Here is a 20,721-nt window from a genome sequence, read left to right on the forward strand (position 1 = left end):
GTGATCGTGTTTAACACTCCGCTTGGGGAGGTCAGCGGGTACCCGTTGATGGCCCAAACATGAAGGGACCACAGCTCTGGGCGCGGATGCCAAAACGAGCCCTTGGCCTGAGAGAGGAGGTCCCTCCTCACTGGCACTGGCCATGGGGCAGTGCTTGCTAGCTGCATCAGAACTGGGAACCAGGGTTGGTTTTTCCAGAACGGCGCTACGAGTAGCACTGAGCATCCTTCTCTGATCCGTTCTATCACCTGAGGCAGGAGAAAGACGGGAGGAAAGGCATAGAGCGGGCGGCGGGGCCATACGTGAGCCAGCGCGTCCCTGCTCTTGGAGAAAAATTCCAGACAGTGAGCGTTTTCTTGAGACGCGAACAGGTCTACTTCCGCTCTGCCGAATTTCTTCCACAGCAGCTGGACTGTCTGTGGGTGTAGAGGCCATTCGCCTGTCGGAACATTGTTTCTGGACAGTCTGTCCGGTCCTACGTTCAGGAGCCCTGGCACATGCGCTGCTCTCGGCGAGAGCAGGTTGCGCTGAGCCCACACCAGGAGGCGTTCTGTCAGCCTGTGCAGGTTTCGGGACCTGAGGCCGCCCTGGCGATTTATGTAGGACACCACTGACATGTTGTCCGAGCGGACCAGGACGTGGTGTCCTCGTATTTAGGGACAAAAACGCGTCAGTGCGTTGTCTACTGCCAACATTTCGAGGCAGTTTATGTGTAGAAGCTTCTCCCGTTCTGACCATTGGCCGAAGAACGGTCTGCCCTTGAGCAGTGCTCCCCATCCCAAGGTGGAGGCGTCCGTAGACACTACCTTCACACTCGAGGAAGTCCCCAGGCTAACACCTGATTGGTACAAGTCGTTTGCTTTCCCAGGTTTCAGAGCTGCGATGCATTTCTGATTGACCTTGAGACGAAGCAGACCGGAAGCCCACGCTCGGCGCGGTACTCGCGCTTTCAGCCAGAACTGTAGCGGGCGCATGCGAAGCAAGCCCAACTGAAGTACTGATGATGCTGAGGCCATGAGACCTAGCATCCTCTGAAATTTCTTGAGCGGGACAGATGCGCCGCAGCGGAAAGAGCTCGCTGCGCGCTGAATGTCTAGTACGCGCTCTGGTGACAGTCGCGCTATCATAGACAGCGAGTCCAGTTCTGTGCCCAGAAAAGATATTATCTGTCTGGGAGACAGAGAACTCTTCGCCCAATTGACCCAGATTCTCGAGGTGATCGAGCAAAATGGTCCTGTGCTCTATGAGCACAGAGTGAGATTGAGCTAGAATCAGCCAATCGTCCAAGTAGTTCAATACTCGCATGCCCTGTAGTCTGAGGGGTGCGAGCGGCTAGAGACAAGCCGAACGGTAGGACTGAGCACTGATATGCCTGGCCCTCGAAGGCGAATCTCAAACGTCGCCTGTGACGTGACGCTATTTGTATTTGAAAATATGCGTCTTTCAGATCTATTGACACAAACCAATCTCCTCGGCGAATGTGCGTGAGGGTTTTTCTGGTCGTGAGCATTCCGAACTGTTGCTTCGCAAGCACTCTGTTCAGTTGCCTTAGATCTAGTATGGGTCTGAGACCCCCGTCTTTTTTCAGTACCAGGAAGTATCTGCTGTATAGCCCTCCTTCACTCTGAGCTTGAGATAAAGGCTCTATGGCCCCTTTGCTCAACAGTTTCAAAATTTCGGCTCGAAGTAGGTGGTGCTACTTCTGTTTTTACCGTAGCTTCGACGCGCGTCACATAGCGGCGAGGGCGTCGGCGAAACTGTAGCGAATAGCCTCTTTCTATAATGTCTAGCACCCACTTCAAAACCCCCGGGTAGCCTTGCCCATATATCTGCACGAATGGCTAGGGGCTGAATGCGGAGCGCGCTCTGGTCGCTCAGCGACAGAGGGGCTTCGGTGTGCTGTAACATAAGCGTCGCGCTTCGAGGCAGGGGGCGCGCTGATAACAGCGGGCAGATTGCCCGCGCTCGACTCCTTTGCGGTGGTCAACCGAGAGGGGAGGGCTGGGCGAGTCCCGTAGGACCTGTCATGTCTATGTGTGAATGTGGGCGCGGGATAGCGGGCACATTTACAACACTGAGAGCATTGTCCGCCTGAGCAGAGCGAATGCACGTTGGTTTTGTTTTTACAGAAACCTTGAGATATGCGGAACGTAGTGTTTGTGGGCACTGGGCAGTGGGCACATTTACCACGTTTAATGCGCAATCGACCTGGGTCGATTTCATGTGCGCGAGCCCTGTGTGACGGGCTGTGTTTGTGTGTAGGAATTTCGTCTACATTCGTAACACCATCGGCCGTGGCCGGGACACCAGAAAATACACTCTTATGGGATTTATCTGGGTAGCCGTAAAAGCGGCGTTTGTGTGCAGGCAAGCGGGCTATTTCGCCGACTTGTTTACTGCAGAATACACTGGAACAGTCGCATTTACTGGAACTGAACGAGCGAGAAGTTGCCATAGAAACAGAAAGCGTCAACATGCTGGCGTTTGTTTGCAGGCGTGCGTGTATTACAGCAGGCTTGTTCACTGCAATATTGACATTTCCAGTCGTCTGAACTTCAGAGGCGGAAACCATAGAAACAGAGTTTGGGTGCAGGCGAACGGGTTGTACCACGCGCTCGTTGGCTGCAAAATACACATCTGCAGTCGCCTTTTCAGGGAACTGCCAGAGCGAGAATTGACGGCAAAAAGTGTGTTTTGCCGGTAGACCCGGGATTCGATCGCGGGTCTCTCGCGTGAAAATCTGACGATCTACCACTGGACCACAGAGGAAGACACATAGACATTCAGTAACGCGAGTATTATCAAAGAGCGTCAACATGCTGGCGTTTGTTTGCAGGCGTGCGTGCAAAACAACAGGCTCGCTCACTGCAATATTGACATTTCCAGTCACCTGAACTTAAGAGGGGAATGAGAAATGTGTCAGGAGTGGAGGTCGGCCCGGCCGCAGCGGGGCTAAAAACACCCTTTTCTCCTTTCGCCAGTGACGCACGGGAACCATAGAAACGGTGTTTGGGTGCAGGCGAGCGGGTTGTACAGCGCGCTCGTTGGCTGCAAAATGCACATCTGCAGTCGCCTTTCAGGGAACTGACAGAGCGAAGCATTGGCGGCATAATATATCTGCCGTTAGACCTAAGATTCCGCCACTGAGCCACAGGGGGGGAACACAAAGGTGTATAGATGCATGAGCATATAAAAGAGCGTCAACATGTTTTCTTCGGCGTTTGCTTGCAAGCGTGCGTGTTACAACAGGCTCGTTTGCTGCAATATTGATATTTCCAGTCGCCTAATCAGGGAACTGAGTTGTCTTTTCGCCGGTGAGTGACGCGTGAATGGGGCGCAAGGGCAGGGTAGCTTTCTTGTAACGTAAAGAAAAACTAACCCCGATCGTCCGCTTCCAGCCTCCCTTGTGAACGGCGCAGTTTGCGCGGCTCGAACAGAGGGAGAGAGAAAGCTAGCCCCGTGACCGTCCGCTCCTGACATCCCCTGTGAACGGCGCGGTTTGCGCGGCTCGAACAGAGGGAGAGCAGGTATCATCCCCCAAGCAGGCAAGGCAAGCGGGCGCACCGGCGAGCTTTGCGGGTTGGGGGGGGCGGAGGAGCAGTCTCGGAGAAGGATGCCAGGTGAGTCCTCAGAGTCACCAGGCAGTAACTGGCTCGCAGTGAGGGCGGTCGCCGTCAGCGAGCGCAAGAGCTGCGTGATCCTCAGGAAAGGGGCGTCTTGAAAAAGACGCCCGGCTCTTTTAGTGCAATGAGAGTGTGTGTCGCGGCGGCGAGCACACACACATACACAAAACACAGTAGCAGAGAAAGGATATAACGCCGGATAGCGCAGCAGGAAGGCGACTGAAGGCGGCGCGGCCAGCGGCTTCAGAGTGTCGACTTGTCCCGCTGAAAGGCTTTTTCAGACGGCGCGGCTTCTCTCCGGATCCAGCGATGCGAGAGCTTCGCTGAAGAGATGAAAAATCAGTGAGCTAGCCTCTCGAAGCTATGTTTATAGCCCTAGACCACGCCCATTCTGGCGGGACGTGACGTATTGGGCGCGAAGCGCCCCCATTGGAGCTGACGTCACGAGTGGGCCTTATCGATAGGCTGCTGCAGTTGCCGCAGGGCAGCCAATAGGCGCACAAGCCGTCTCGCCTGTGTCTGCATGCTGCCGCAACGCGTTTTACATTATTTCAAAATTAAGGATAATTTTTTGGCTTCAGTATCTCGCGGAAAAGAGATTTTCCCCTAGCGTAAGATTTACGCAGTACGAGAGTACCTCTCGTAAGAGAACTTCCATTTATGTCTAAAATATTAGAAAAAGTGGTGTCTGCTCAACTGGGCTCTTTCTTGCAATAAAATTATATCTATGAAAAGTTTCAGTCTGGATTCAGACCGCATCATAGCACTGAAACTGCGCTCGTTAAAATCACAAATGATTTACTTTTAGCTTCTGACCAAGGCTGTATCTCAATACTAGTTTTACTTGATCTTAGTGCTGCGTTCGATACTATAGATCATACATTACTCTTAGATCGACTACAAAATTATACTGGTGTTCAAGGACAAGCATTAAGCTGGTTCAAATCATACCTATCTGACCGCTACCATTTTGTCTATTTAAATGGAGAAAAATCGACCATAACTCCAGTAAACTATGGAGGGCCGCAGGGATCTGTATTAGGCCCTCTGTTATTTTCCATATATATGATGCCACTTGGAAATATTATAAGGAAACATGGAATTAGTGTCCATTGTTATGCTGATGACACTCAAATATATATTTCATCACGGCCGGATGAAAACGCTAAATTTTCTAAATTGACAGAGTGTGTTAAAGATATAAAAGATTGGATGACGCGTAATTTTCTTTTATTAAATCCAGACAAGACAGAGGTAATACTTATCGGTTCAAAAAACCGCCCACAAAACCTCGCACAATACAACTTTAACATCATAGGATGTCCTGTTACTTTATCCTCTACAGTAAAAGACCTGGGTGTTATACTCGATTGCAACCTGTCTTTTGAAAATCATATTTCATATGTTACAAAAACAGCCTTTTTCCACCTTAGAAACATTGCTAAGCTACGTAATATGCTATCAGTTTCTGATGCAGAAAAGTTAGTTCATGCATTCATGACCTCGAGACTGGATTACTGTAATGCTTTATTAGCTGGTTGTCCTGCATCCTCAATAAACAAGCTACAGTTAGTCCAAAATGCCGCCGCTAGAGTTCTTACGAGATCAAGAAAATATGATCATATAACACCGATTTTATCATCACTGCATTGGTTACCTATAAACTTCCGTATTAATTACAAGGTATTGCTACTGACTTATAAAGCCCTAAACGGCTTAGCTCCAGTCTATTTAACGGATCTTCTATCACCCTATAATCCATCGCGCTCTTTAAGATCACTAAATTCAAGGCTTTTGGTCATACCTAGGATATCCAGAACCACCAAAGGAGGGAGAGCATTTTCACATTTGGCTCCAAAACTCTGGAATAGTCTTCCTGATACTGTTCGTTGCTCAGACTCGCTCTCCCAGTTTAAAACTAGATTAAAGTCGCATCTCTTCAGCCAGGCATTCATATAATCTTACAGTTCAAACTACAATCCGGCCTCTAGCTCATAAATGCCAGAGGAGAACTGGCCCCCGACTAAGCCTGGGTTCTCCCAAGGTTTTTTTTTCTCCATTAGGTCACCTGATGGAGTTTTAGGACACCATTAGGTCCCTTGATGGAGTTTTTCGGTTCCTTGCCACTGTTGCCTTTGGCTTGCTCAGTTGGGGATATTTTGGGGATATTTAATTTAATTTTATCAATCAATAAATTCCTCTTGAAACAAACTTTGTTGTATTATTTTAATTTAATACTGTGAAGCTGTTTTGATACAATCTGTATTGTTACTTATAACACTCTGAGTGTGGATTATATAAACACTGGGGATTTTGCTGTGTGTGTGTGTGGATTGGCCTTTAAAAGTTGCTAAAGTCTACTTTTTCACAAAGGTTAACAAAACTGTTATTTGATTACACCAAATATAAGATTAGACTTATATTTGGTGGTTGTTATAATGAAACTCTCTCCTATGATCCTGTAGACTCGATCAAAGACTGAACGAGCGTATTCCAATGAGACACTGGAGCTCTGTGACTTACACCCTGGATCCAAGTACACAGTGAGACTGAGAGCTCAGGACGATCGAGCAGACGCTCACTGGAGCTCATGGACCTCTATAGACACCAACACACCGGAGAAAGGTAAAACTCGGACATAGAGCGCTGCAGGGATGACGTATTTCCGTAGGTTCCCACAACAGAGACCCCATAGGATTTTTCCATTGGCTTTTGGATGATTGTATAAAATAAGCGAAAGGTTATGATTCTTACAAGTTTTGTTCATCATGATAATCTTGACAAATTAACTTTTGAAGCCTAAATACAATCGGCGGAAGTAAAAAGCTAAACTTAGGCTATAAACGAACTACACTACACCACAGACTTAAATGCCACCTGAAAGTTTGAGTAAGGAGAGTTTGCAAGAGCGCGATTTATAAACACAATGAGGCTGTGAAAGCAAACAAGAGAGAAGATGAGTTCGCTTCAGTCAGTGCGATGATGTTTAATTAATCACCAACATCTCATTTATCTCGTGATTGAAATCAACCACGTCTCATTTAGACACTTGGTAGCAACTGCCTTTTTCAAAACAAGTAAAAGCTTTTTTTTTTTTATCACAAGGGGTATTGTGATGTATTTTATGTTGTAGAATAAAACGTGAAATTAATTTGAGTTTGGGGTAACCACAAACCTTTTGTCTGCCGGTGAACGTGATTTCACCAAGTACAACATGATCCTGGATCAACATCTTTGTTGAGGGACAAGTTTACAGTTCACCTATTGTTTCCCTCTGATTTAGGGAAGTTATGGGGCTAGGACTACATTTTCAGACAGGAATGTTGTTCCAGGATCAACAAAATTTGCTGATCCAAAAACATGTCTTACTTGGCAAGATCACGGTGACCTCAGGCATTGAACTCAAAACCCATTAAAAAACAAACAAACAATTGACTTGACTTGAGCCAGAAGTGCTAAAATACTAACTCATTTCTGGGTTTTGACCTACACAAATATGTCATCCCTACAGCACTATTTCCCTTGTTAAAGTGCCCCTGTTACGCTTTTTTCAGTATTACCTTTCATGTATTGTAGTGTGTATAATATACTGTAGCTGTACTGTAAATGTCTGATCAAAGCAAAATGTAAAGATCAAAGCGAACAACAAATTCTTTCAAAAGAATGACCTGATTCTGAATCTGAACTGCCGAGACGAGTGGCCAGTCTCACTTCATGCATGAACCTATATAGGTTTGTAACAAATTTGCATAATGCCAGCCTATGGTCTCTCTTCATTGTTTGCCTGCAAACAAGGTCTTCTTTGACCCTCAGACACTGTAGTTGAAGCTGAGACTGGAAGAGTTTGGTTTGTGTAGTCAACACGTGGAGAAGACGCTGTTTTCTGTGCTGTGAATGCAAATCCACTTTGCTGCTCTTCCAAAGGATGAGGACCGTTTAGACACTGTTTAGTTTAGTTTAGTTTAGTTTAGTTTAGTTTAGTTTAGTTTAGTTTAGTTTAGTTTAGTTTAGTTTAGTTTAGTTTAGTTTAGTTTAGTTTAGTTTAGTTTAGTTTAGTTTAGTTTATGAGGCAGTAACCATTCTGCTCGAAAGGAGTGGGCCGAAGCAAAAGAGCTTATAAGCGCCCACCCCCAAAATGAATACAATAAAAAATTCTCATTTTACAATAGTACAAAGGAACATAGTGCAAAAGCAACAAAACAACAACAAGGAAACAACAGCAAAAAAACTAAAAAACAAGAAAAACAAAACATAAAATGGATTATATACACTTGCAGTATCTGATCATGGTAGAAATACCCCTAGTGGCAAATCATTTCTTCTTCTCTATACTTTTCAAAAATCTTTTGTTTGTATTCATATTTAAACAGGTTTATGTTTGGACATCGTTTCATCTCCATCTCCAAGTTATTCCACAATTGTACCCCATTAACTGTAGGGCTAAAACTTTTCAAAGTTGTACTATGTTTCTGCGTCCTAAAGTTTAATTCATCACGTAATTCATAACAACCAGTACGTTCTTGGAACCTTCTTTGTATTTTGCTTGGTAACAATTTGTGCCTTGCTTTGAATAGCATCTGTACTGATTGGAACTCAACAATGTCATAAAACTTCATGATCTTTGATTTTTAAAATAATGAGTTTGTGTGGTCCAAAAACCCAACTTTATGAATTAATTGAATAACTCTTTTTTGCAGCATTACTATTGGTTTTAATGTGCTTTTATAAGTACTACCCCATACCACAGAACAATAATGTAAATAGGGCAAGATCAGAGAACAGTATAAAGTATGCAGAGCTTTAATGTTTAAAATATGCTTTACTTTTGCAATTACTGAAATACTTCTTGATATTTTAGTGATTATATGTTTAATATGAGAGTTCCAAGTAATTCTATCATCTATAATAACTCCAAGGAATTTGATTTCATGCACCCGCTCTATAACAACACCCTCTATCTGAATTACTTCCTGAGCATTGGAATTACCGTTACCAAATATCATCATTTTACTTTTACTCAGATTTAGTGATAATTTATTTTGTTTGAACCACTTATTAACACGTTTGAGTTCCAAGGTAACAATTTGACACAGTTGTTGTAAATCGTCTCCAGATGCGAAAATATTTGTATCGTCTGCAAACAAGATTAATCTACGTATTTGAGATGTTTTACAAATATCGTTTATATACATATTAAACAATTTTGGGCCCAGAATGGAACCTTGTGGTAAGCCACACACAATTTCTTGACAACTCGACTGATAATCTCCTATTTTCACACATTGTTTTCTATTTTTTAAATAACTGGTAACCCGCTGTAGTGCTACCCCCCTAATCCCATACTGTTCTAGCTTATTAATTAATATATCATAGTTTATTGTGTCAAATGCTTTACTTAGGTCAATAAATAACCCTATTGCATATTTCTTATTGTCTACAGCATTAGTTAGCATATGTGAGAACACTGTGAGAAAAGAGCTAATGCTGCAATGTATATTGTAAGGCCCGGCTCGATCGGCCCAATGGAGGCATCCGGTCAGCGGGTGAAGGTCTTTACGCGTTACTGTCTTTCCTCGTGGCAAAGTAATTTGATTAAACGAAATACGTTTTCTCATGTATTTTCTCGTTATTTCATCTGACTCCAAAAATGAAAAGGTTTTAATGATATCTGTGCATCATTAAATGTGAGCGAATGTTTGACTATTCTTTTCAACTCTTTACTGAAAATAATGTCAGAGCCGATTAGAATAAAATCAAATGTTTACAATTATTTATTATTGTCAGGTAAATGTATCATGCCAATTACATAATCGGTTCAAAGATAATCAATACAAAACATCAAATGCTCTGGAATAAAGAGAAGAGATGCGAACCCGACATTAGGAAATACATGATGCTGAGAGTCTCGGCGACTCTCTGCATCACGGGCTGATCTGAGGTAAAGAATCCCCTGATCCTCTGGTTGCCTTTCATTATATAGACAGAAACTTCTTTCACATGGAAACATATGCTAACAATGGGAATTTGTATTAATCACCGTCCCAGACTTACTGGGGGGAAGAATTTGCGTTGAGTTTACACCTTTGAGAACAGGATGCCATTTGCCTGGAAGACACACCCTCCTATGTGTGCGAATTTCTCTAAACTCTTAAATATTTTATTAACCTTTTGGTTTACTTCTCTGGGAATGAGACCTTTGTACCAGTCGCACTGAGACATTTCAAATGATACCAAACATGTGTAATACTGTATGATAATTGTTCATATTAAACCATATAGATTTTTGGGTGAATTCAGGTAGGGATGGGTGAAGAGAATGATGTGTAAATTGGGAGGTGGTCAACTCAAGTGTGATCGTGTCTCGAATGGGGATGGTAATATAGCAAGAGAGTTCAAATGTTAATTTCCTTTGTTCTCTCAGAGAGTAGCTCTCTCTTCCAGTTCTTCCAGTTTCTCCAGCCTTACAATATTATTAGAAAATGAAAGTGTTTTTGGACCTTGGATGCATGTACGCCTATTGTAGGAGACCATTAAAAAAAGCATAACAGGGGCACTTTCTGGCTTGAATCTCTCAAATGAGCGTGCATTTTCAAATCCCACCAAACAGACACTTGTTCAAAGCAATTCTAGACTACTCGTTACGATCAGTTTCAGTGTTTGCTGACCAAGAGAGACATCAGTTTGAGTCATTTGCGTTAAGTAGTGTGGTTAAATGTGGTCATATGGATGAATACGAGTAATAGGAATGATCTTTCCTCAGCCCCGTCTGCAGCTCCTCGGCTCTGGAGACACATCCAACCTGCAGAAGAAGCTGGAAAGAGACGCCTCACCCTGCTCTGGAAGGTTTGCTTTTGTTCTATAGAAATCTGTTTTCAAACATGAGCAAGTGATTCAAAGTATAATTGCTAAAGCACTGAGCCCACAGAAAAATTGGCATCTGTTTTATAGAGCATTGTTGTAGTTCTCAGTTATTTTGCAGTAGCTTTTTGTAAAGATGATTCACCTATAATTCCTTGAAATGAGAATTAAAAACAGACACAAATGAGTCTGTTGACATCCAGCGGGATGTTATTGAGATCTCTGACTTTGATTGCAGACTTTATCTTGGCACAATTTGAGCACAGTTAATGATATCTGAGACATTTCAAATTACTGGGGGTCTTTTTCGCAGGAGAAACATCACTATTTGATGTCATCGAGAGGCATCTGAGATGTAAAAAATAGATTTTTTTTTTTTTGTGAGATGGACCATTCTGGATGAATTTATTGGAAAATGTATTTAAACTTAACAATGACATGATCATTAATATTTAATATATGTTTATATGTTCCCACCTGGCATACAGACAAAAACAAATCAACAGCATTAATATAGAGATGTAAAGCAGATCAGCGACAGAAATAAAATACTTATTTATACTCACTTCCTATGCATCAAGGCACTTCCTGTTTTAATAACACTCTTTCAGATTTTCCTGTCAGCTTAAATCTGACAAACAGTACGACCACATCCTGCCTCCACGACCACAGATCAAGTGATATGGCTGAATTTAGCACATTTAGCGGCTGATTTAGTGATTAGACAATCTGTAGAGTATTCTATACCAGACTGCTGCTCACGCTAACTTTTTTTTAAAGAGATAGTTCACCCAAAATTGATATTCCTGTTAAAAATGACAACTCTGACAACTGTCATCATTTACTCACCCTCATGTTGGTCACACCTCACCTGTATGACTGTTTGACACACAAAAAAGATAATCAGAAAATTTGAATGTCTTTTTGAACATACATTGAAAGTCAATGGGGTCCAATGTAAAGTATCATCCTTCTACAAGAATATCTAGTCCCTGACTTGTCCGTACCCTCATCTACTCGTTGAGTTGTATGGAATAATAATTAATGAGGCCTCAGTTCAACTTAATAGGTTTTAATAAGCGGTTTTGTCTATCGTCTTTCTCTGCTTGCAATAACATTTTGAAGGATAATAACCTCAGAATGATTCCAGGCTCACAGCTGCTGTGATTAATATGTTCTGGTGTGAGGTGATATGGCTCATTTTGTTGCAGAGAAACATTTGGAACAGGAAATTAACACAGAACCCAGTGCTAATTAAAGAGAGAAGTGTGTCATGCATGTTTACTCCTTTACATGTTTGTCATTTGCATTGCTTTATAGTCAAACTAAAGCAGGGCTAAATCTGTTCTGACAAACAAAATAAACGAAGGAAATCCTTATTACCTAAATCAGGGATTATCAAACTGGAAAAAGTGGGTGGAAAGTTTATTATATCTATTTTTTAACAAGATTATAGATGACTTTTTAGGGCTGTCAGTTTCATTTCAAACTTTCATTTCATATGTTGGTAACACTTAACATAAAGCCTTTATGTGTAATGCATTATAAAGGTATTTATTATGTTAGAATGTACTATCTTTTCATAATTAATTTATAATATTTGCAGATTCTTTGCAGAAATTGGTTGCTTGTTATGTGTTTTAAATACATTATACTTTCCAAAGGTGTAACAATGAATTGATAAGTATTATAAATATCTTGTTCAGTCATGAAACTCTAGGGGGCGCAGGCTGATACATGCAATCTTTTACATCCTTTACATGCAATCTGCATGCAATCACATCATTACTGCATGGCACAAGCTGATTGGCCTCTGCTGATCCTGCAGCCAATGAGATTGCTTGCTCAGCATTTAAATAGTCTGGTTTATTGTTTCCTGCATGCAGTTTCTCTGAAACCCTCCACCTCCCCCAGCTCCACCTGCCTAGATCTGGTACAGTAGTAGCAGTAGCATAACTTACATGCTTACAGCAGTGTGTCTTAGCATTAGCAAGTCCATACTTGCTCTGTAGCTGCGACTGTGATAAAGGGGTAAATGTTTGTCAGCTTTTCATGACCCTACCCTGCTGGTAGATCTTGTAAATACACTATCTGCCTGCATATGCATCTTACTTCAATGACCTGCTTTAAAGCATGACTAATTCTTTATAATAATTCATATCTTTGGGTTTTGTGTGTGTGTTTCAGCCTGTCTCCTGGCCTGAGGTCAATGGTGTTGTGCTGAGTTACTCAGCGTCCTGTCGCAGTGAGCTGGATTCATCTCAGTGGACCTGCGGCGCATTAAACGCATCCAGAAGCTCCTGCGTCCTCGCCGTCTCAACCGATCCCTGTCACTGTAACCTGACGGCCACCAACTCTGCCGGGACGTCACCTCCAGCTCACCTCTACATACCCGCGCACACAGATGCAGGTAAATCACTGATGTGATGCTTCAGCGTGTTTGGGAGTTTCAGTGGAAATGAACAGCTAATAACCACTGGACTGGTTTACATGGTTTCTAGCTGGTCCAAACCGGTGGTCATTTATGGTCGCTAGTTGGCCCTAGCTGGTCTTTATGCAACTTGCTACATTAATGTAGAATTTAATGTGCATCACAGGTGTACATATATCATATTTGATGAATTCAATGAATTTTAAATGATCTTTTCTATATAATATAATATAATATAATATTTATCAGTTTTACTGTTTTGAGTCTTTTGCATTTAACTCGAATAAAAAAATTAAAAGAGAAAATAATCAAATGAGAATAAGTACCGCAACATTTTTATTTAATATACAAACTTTTTATTTATTTAATTTTTTGCAAAAAAATTCTTCTACTTTATTCATGACATCCTGCAAAAATCTCAAAGCAACTTCCTTGTGGACGTCTAATGAAATAGTGATGATTATATGGGAAATTCTGCACAAGCCTTCATTAAACAACATCATTATCAGAAACCTTAAGTTCATTTATCCCAAACTTATCTCCCATTTCCTGCCCTGGAAGAACTCCCTCCCCCTCAGAGTATCAGCGTCACCCCATTGGACGACACTCGTCTGAAGGTGGAATGGACAGCTGCACTGAACCAATCAGAGAGCGGCTTTGTGCTGCAGTGGAGTTCTGTGCCTGGCAGTGGACCAGCTAGTCTGCACTGGGAACAAGTGAATAAAACTGCAAGTTTTAATCTCACAGGTCTGATCAATCACTTATACTTCATAATAAATCATTTTTTGTTTGTTTTTGCTGGTCGATATGACAGTGGCCTGTTCAAGTTACTGGTGGCATTAATATATTTCTTTATTGACTTCATTTTATCTTCACCTTTCATAAGAAGTGTTAAGTTTTCCTTCTTTTTCGTCCTTAGATGAAAAAAAACATACTGCCGTCATATAATCATAGTTTAATCAAATAACTCTAACGGTATAGTTTTAGTCCATGTCTATGTGTGTGTGTTTCAGGTCTTCTGCCAGAAGTTCCATATAATCTGTCAGTCGTAAAACTGTATGGGCGACGAGCAGGAAGTGCCAAGTCTGTCATTGCCTTCACACGGGAAGGAGGTCAGATATTACACTGAAAAATGTTCATTTATTGGAACTGAAGGTGTGGGAGTACTGCAATAGTGTATTTGTCAGCTCTTTTCCTGTCATATGCCATGCCAAAAAAACAAAACAAAACAAAAACACACAGAAACATGAACTTTAGAGAAGAATGGGGCTAGAAGGATGTATAACTGTAATGTTTTGAGTCAAGTCCAAATACAGAATTTTATTACTATTTACATTTAGATGAAAAGCCATTACTCGTGTTGTGGAAGATTTATATTTATGTATATAAAAGTATATTATATATATATATATATATATATATATATATATATATATATATACACACACACACACACACACACACACACACACACACACACACACACACACACACACACACACACACACACACACACACACACACACACACACACACACACACACACACACACACACACACACACACATACACATATATATATATATATATATATAAAATATAATATAATATAAATATATATATATATACTTGCATATATAATAATATTATTTATATATATATATAAATATTATTATTATATATGCAAGTATATATATATATATATAATTATATTATATATATATATATAAATATAAATAATATAATATAATATAATATAAATATATATACTTGCATATATAATAATATTATTTATATATATATATATATATATATATATATAAATAATATTATATAAATAATATTATTATATATGCAAGTGTGTGTGTATATATATATATATATATATATATATATATATACATATACAAGTATATTATGTAGAATTTTATATAGAATGTCATATTTCATATACTGTGACAACATGCCCCATTCGCCCTTAAAGGGATAGTTCACACAAAAATGAAAATTCTGTCATTTATTTCTCACCCTCATGTTGTTCCAAACCCGTAAAACTTTCACTCATCTTCGGAACACATTTTTATATGAAATCTGAGAGTTTTTATGTATCTCCGTTGACAGCTACGCAATATAATAATAAAACAGTGCAGCTACTCATCAATTTGTTGTACTCATCAGTCCAGCTCATGGCAATACCGGTATTTAAATATCAGATCAAGTGATCTGATCTGACGTGTGCGCAGACTGGTGCATAGATACTGATGCTGATGCATAGACACACACTAGATGTCGCCTTGTCTACGGCAGTTCATTGGAACGAATGTCTTTAAGGCGACATCTAGTGTACATATCTATGCACCAGTCTGCGCACACGTCAGATCAGATCACTTGGACATGTCTGCGTATAAGAGGTAAAAACGATATAAATACTGTTCGTTTTCTCACACAAACCGCTCGTTTCGTGTCTTAGGCCATCAATGTGTACTTACGATGGGGAATTGTTTAATTTGGACGACGGGGAATTGTTTTAATTTGGACTCTGTGCTTGTGTTTTGAGACCGTGACCATAGACCTGCATTATATGACTGACAGACAAGAACGGTTTGACCTAAAAATATCAAAATTGAAACTACTGCGGAAAAAAAGACACCTACATCTTGATGCCCCTGAGGTAAGCTAAAACATACCAAAAATTAATTTCAAAGTGAACTATCCCTTTAAAGTAAGTCTGTAAGTGTAAGCAAAGGCACATCGAAATCATTGCTGCCAGTGTGAATGCTTTGACTGATGTGTTCCTGTGTATCAGCGCCCTCTGTCGGCCCAAAGATGACAGTGCTGAGGACGAGCAGCAGCGTCATTATTCTGAAATGGGAACCGGTTCCTCTAGAGAAACTTCATGGCTTCATCCAGAATTACACTGTTCTGTACAGTATAAATGGCAAAAGTAAGACGCTCACTCTTCTTTGCAAAATATAGAAAAGCTATATCAGAACTATTTCAGAGCAGAACTTTTAATTTGTGAGTTTGTGTCTGTATCTGAAGGTGAGAAGGTTTGCACTCGTGCTGAACAGATATCTCTGACTGGACTAACAGCAGGAACCTATAACATCTGTGTAATGGCTCACACTGCAGTAGGGGGCGCCGCTGGGCCGTGGCACATGGTGGCTGTGGGTATGACACCATTTGGCTTGAATTTTTGATACATTCACGCATGCCTGCATAAACACAATGTTATCTTTAAACCTGTTTTTGTGTGTCCAAAGGGCTTGAGGATGTACAAGTGATCCCCATACTGCTGTGCTCACTACTACTGAGTTTTCTGATACTAATAATCCCATTATGCTTGAGAGTGAGGTAATAGAACTTATACATAAATCATGATTCAGTTATTAAATCTGTATTCATTCAAGGAGAGCATTAATAAACATGGTCCAATATTTATACATCTCAATATGAACAACCTCAAATAAATGGAGATAGCATATTAAAAACACTTTGCAATGCAGTATGTTCTTTTATTTAAATACAAATGTCAGTGTTTATTTAATATGATAACATACTAGCACGCAGCACTTATTGTCTCTGTATTAATGTTTGTTTTTTAGGATTAAACAGTGTCTGTGTCCGACCGTACCAGACCCCTCAAAAAGCAGCCTGTCCGTCTGGTCTCACACTAAACCATGTCAGGTAAACACAACCCTAGTTATAGTTATATAGGAAATATATACACCTCTTGGTATCAATATAATCTTTAAACTAATTTTTGGCGAATTAATTGTATCTCTTGCTACAGTCTTGGAAGAAAATTCCTTCCATATTAATGTCCAAAGGTGTGGCCTAAAAACATGTAGTTTCATCATTTTGCTTCTCAAGTAAATATATCTTGATTTAAGTATATTTCGATATTTTTTTAAGTATATTTCGAAAACATATACCAAAAAATTCTGAAGACGAAATTTTTTTTTGTATAATCAGTTTCCACTAATACTAACAATTTTTAATAAAGTTTTGTCAAAAGTTGGTATACTTGGTTACCAAGTAGTAGACAACAGTGTCAGAGAAAATCATCCACAACATGAAATATGAAACATGAATGAAGTGAAATCCTGGTAAATACAACTTGTGAACAGAATTTTTTTATATATATTTTTTTTTTTATAGAATATTATTCTTATTATAAGCTTGGAGTATGAAATAATTAAGAAAGTTAATTAATGGTAAAAAGCATATTAGAAATATTTCTGAAGGATCATGTGACACTGAAGACTGGAGTAATGATGCTGAAAATTCAGCTTTGATCACAGGAATAAATTACATTTGAACATATATTCACATAGAAAACAGTTCTTTAAATTGTAATTATATTTCCACAATATTACTGTTTTTATTGTATTTTTGATCAAATAAACGCAGCCTTGGTGAGCATAAGAGACTCCTTTCAAATATATATATATATATTCAAACTACAGCAAGACCAGATTCATGAAGTTTTCTCTTCTATGTTCAACAGCATAAGCTAACATCCACCATGAGCTCCATCATCTCTATCGGTCAAGCTACAAGCTATCAGGGTTATGCTGAGAAAGACTACGACCCAATTCAGGTATTATCCTACCACACTGTTCGACATGACGACAATGAGGCCGAAACCAAGACCAACGGCACTGCAACGTATCTGGACCCCAAACCGGCACCAACTCAAGCATTCCCGAAACATCTCCTAAACCAGAGCTACACCAAACCAGACCAAGTCCTTCCTGCTGGATTTACAGAAGACTTGGAGCCCTCATCGGCCGATCTCTTGTTTGATTCACTCTTCAGCTGTGAAAGGAATCCAGTAGATTTAAGCGGCTACATCCATGTGTCCCAGAGCTACGCACCGTTTGTTACAACCGTAGACGCATACAGAACTGCAGGTTTACCGGAGGACACCAACGTCACAGCGTAAACGACGAGTCCTACGTGACTGGAGTTTCACAATCCCACTCTCTCCAGCCAGTCCGCCAAAACATGTGCCCTCATATCAAACACCATCTTTGTGTGCATTCTGATTGACAGATATACACAGGCTTGGGAAGTAACAGGATAGTTTGAAACGGCATAAGGCTGGTTGGGACGTAAAACCGGATGCAATGGAATCTGATAACTGGTCTGCAAGCAAACTGTTCGGTGTAGACAGCCTCAGTTAATTACAGTTGCACTGAATTTACAGAAGTTTCATTGGCAGGTTTAAGAGATTGGGTCTGCTCAGTGCTCATTGTTCTGCCAGACACTTAGCCTGGAAATCCAGACCCAAATCCGAAAGATTAAGGGTCTGGCATTGAGTAATGAAAATCGCCCAACTCGAGGGGCGGTACAAAGCATGCGTTTGAAAATCTCACTGCACGCAATTGGATGACACTTCGACCAATCACTAGCCGTGTTTCCATTACCCTTCAAATTGCGCAAATTGAAATTGCGAATTGAAAATACGCCCAATGGAAAAACATCAATTTCGCAAGAACTCCCATTTATCGCAAAAAAGTTTTTACGCTCGCATGAGGTGGTTTTTCAGGCAATTCGAAAAAGAAATATTTCGCAAAACTGCAATGGAAACAGTTTTTGCGCATTTATACAGGTCACCTGACGTAGATGACGCGGTGTGTTTGGACAGAATACGAGACAGAGTTCTTTATTAAATTCATAAAAGACAGAAGAATTACAGGAATACTGGATTCTAAACCTCAAATAAATGCCACAATCAAGACCTCGAAGCAGAAATGAGTGAGAAACACCCAGAAACACCTCATATGTGCCGCTCTCAATTATAGGCTTAAGGGTCTTTCCTTGCCATCAATGATTGGATAACACACATACGTCTCCTTTGATTAATAATAACGGCCATTGCAGTGGCTGGGATATACATACACCTACCAACGTCTGTTTCCATGACTTATCGCGAGAGGAAACAGTGAAGTTTTAGTCGCATAACATCGGTTAATGGAAACGCCATCATTTCTCAATAGTTCTTTGTCGACATTTAGAAGAAGAAAAAAAATCTCAAGAGTTTTGCCCAAATCTGTAATGGAAACGCGCCTACTGTCGTGATTGCGCCACCACTAGCGCTGTCGTCTTCTGTTTAGCTCGCCTCTGGCCCGCCTATATCAGATAACCCGATGTGATTGGTGCAGCTCGGATACAAGGGCATATTTAATGAACATCATTACTCAACGCCAGAGTAAACTCGCTGAGCAAATTCAACTTGTGCTCTCGCGAGAACTCTGGATTTCCAGGGTACCTGACACTGTGACCTAGCAGGAACTTTTTATCCAAGCTTCTCCTGTCAGATCTCGTCTAGGTCAAGGACTAGTCATTTCCACATGCGATACCTCTCACTAAACCACTTTCATCTCAAGAAGGAAAAAAAAGGTGCATAAACCACTGATATCAGTTATAAACTTCATGAAAAAATGTGCCAGGTGGGAAAATTGCTTTCGTTGCATGGAAACGTATTCAAATTATTTTCTGTTTTTAAGATAAAACAGTGCTGTTAACAGCGTATCGCTTTTCTCATTTGTATTATCTTATGGCGCTTTGAAAACTTAAAGTATTCACATTATGTTACTTTCATCTTGTGATATTTGGTTTACTGTTACATTTTGTAAATAGTGTTTTTTTTCTGTTGACAAAGTCAAGGACAAACAGACCCAGATGGGACAACACTTTCCCCTTCGTGGGACTGGTTACATCACGGACACATCTTGGAATTATACAGACCTGTTTAACTTATTTTTCTGTGTATTATTGTGCATTGTGTATTTCTAATGGTCTTAACTGTAGCTCTGCTGCTTGCATTAAACCTGTCGTCTCCTGCTTTACTCTGTCCTGCCTTCATCTGGCCTTTTGGCTGATTAGATGAGTTAGTTTATGACTGTTTTGGATATCAGACAAAATACATTAACTAGTTTTGGATATCAGTCAGAAATCAATTCTAACTGGTTTTGGAAATCAAACTAAACAGGTTTTGGATATCAGACGGAACAAATCTATTTGGTTTTGGAAATTTGACAAACTATCTGGTTTTGGATATAAGACGAAACTCAATAACTGGTTTTGGAAATCAAACAAAACTCGATAACTGTTTATATACATACATACATACATACATACATATACTCAAAGTGCTCATGGGCAAATTGGACATTCATTGGAGGACCATAAATCACTCTTTTTAGATAAATTAAAATAATATACATTTATAAGCAGATGTATTTTTTTTTTTTTTTGTGATGTAAATGTAAATTGCCTTGTACATGTAATGAGAGTGAATTTACTTGGATTAATGACTGAATATATATCAGAGGGGACTGATTTTTTGGGGATATCGGACAGAACTCAGTGTTTATTGGTTTTGGATATTAGAACAAGATTTGTTTACTGGTTTTTGAAATAAAAAAATTATTTTGGTTATCAGACAGAACTCAATCTAACTGGTTTTGGATATCAGATAGAACAATCCAGAGAAAACAAATAAAATCTGACAGGATCTGGTAACACGACTGGATTTAACTAGTCAAATAATCTAGAGCTAATCTTAATCCAGTCATTAGCCATATATATGGACGTAAACTGCTAACCAGATGGACTGGTAACCTGTTAAGCTGAGAAAAACAACACAACCCACCTGATCTGAATATATATATATATATATATATATATATATATATACATATACACACTCACCGGGCACTTTATTATGTACACCTTGCTGACTGGGCTGGACCCCCACTTGCATTAATTCTTCATGGCATAGATTAAACAAGGTGAGGT

The 20,721-nt window shown here is 40.2% G+C and overlaps 1 protein-coding gene across 3 annotated transcripts in view; it reads left to right on the top strand.

Moving 5' to 3' along the window:
- LOC309501061 (interleukin-6 receptor subunit beta) overlaps positions 1–19,764 on the top strand; it is a 36,831-nt gene extending 17,067 nt beyond the window's left edge. For 2 of the 3 annotated variants that reach the window (XM_082173016.1, XM_082173017.1), the window contains exons 6-15: positions 6,089–6,248; positions 10,384–10,466; positions 12,669–12,891; positions 13,474–13,659; positions 13,926–14,024; positions 15,719–15,856; positions 15,955–16,083; positions 16,176–16,266; positions 16,518–16,599; positions 17,423–19,764. In XM_082173016.1, coding sequence (XP_082029142.1) covers positions 6,089–6,248; positions 10,384–10,466; positions 12,669–12,891; positions 13,474–13,659; positions 13,926–14,024; positions 15,719–15,856; positions 15,955–16,083; positions 16,176–16,266; positions 16,518–16,599; positions 17,423–17,860 — 1,629 coding nt within the window. In that variant the 3' untranslated portion in view covers positions 17,861–19,764. Of the gene's footprint in view, positions 1–6,088; positions 6,249–10,383; positions 10,467–12,668; positions 12,892–13,473; positions 13,660–13,925; positions 14,025–15,718; positions 15,857–15,954; positions 16,084–16,175; positions 16,267–16,517; positions 16,600–17,422 lie in introns of those variants that run through there. The other variant, XR_014206760.1, reaches the window with a different exon arrangement.
- Positions 19,765–20,721: the final 957 nt, after the last annotated feature.

The sequence above is a fragment of the Leuciscus leuciscus genome (genome assembly GCF_965113295.1).
Source record: "Leuciscus leuciscus genome assembly, chromosome: 6".
Lineage (NCBI taxonomy): Eukaryota > Metazoa > Chordata > Actinopteri > Cypriniformes > Leuciscidae > Leuciscus > Leuciscus leuciscus.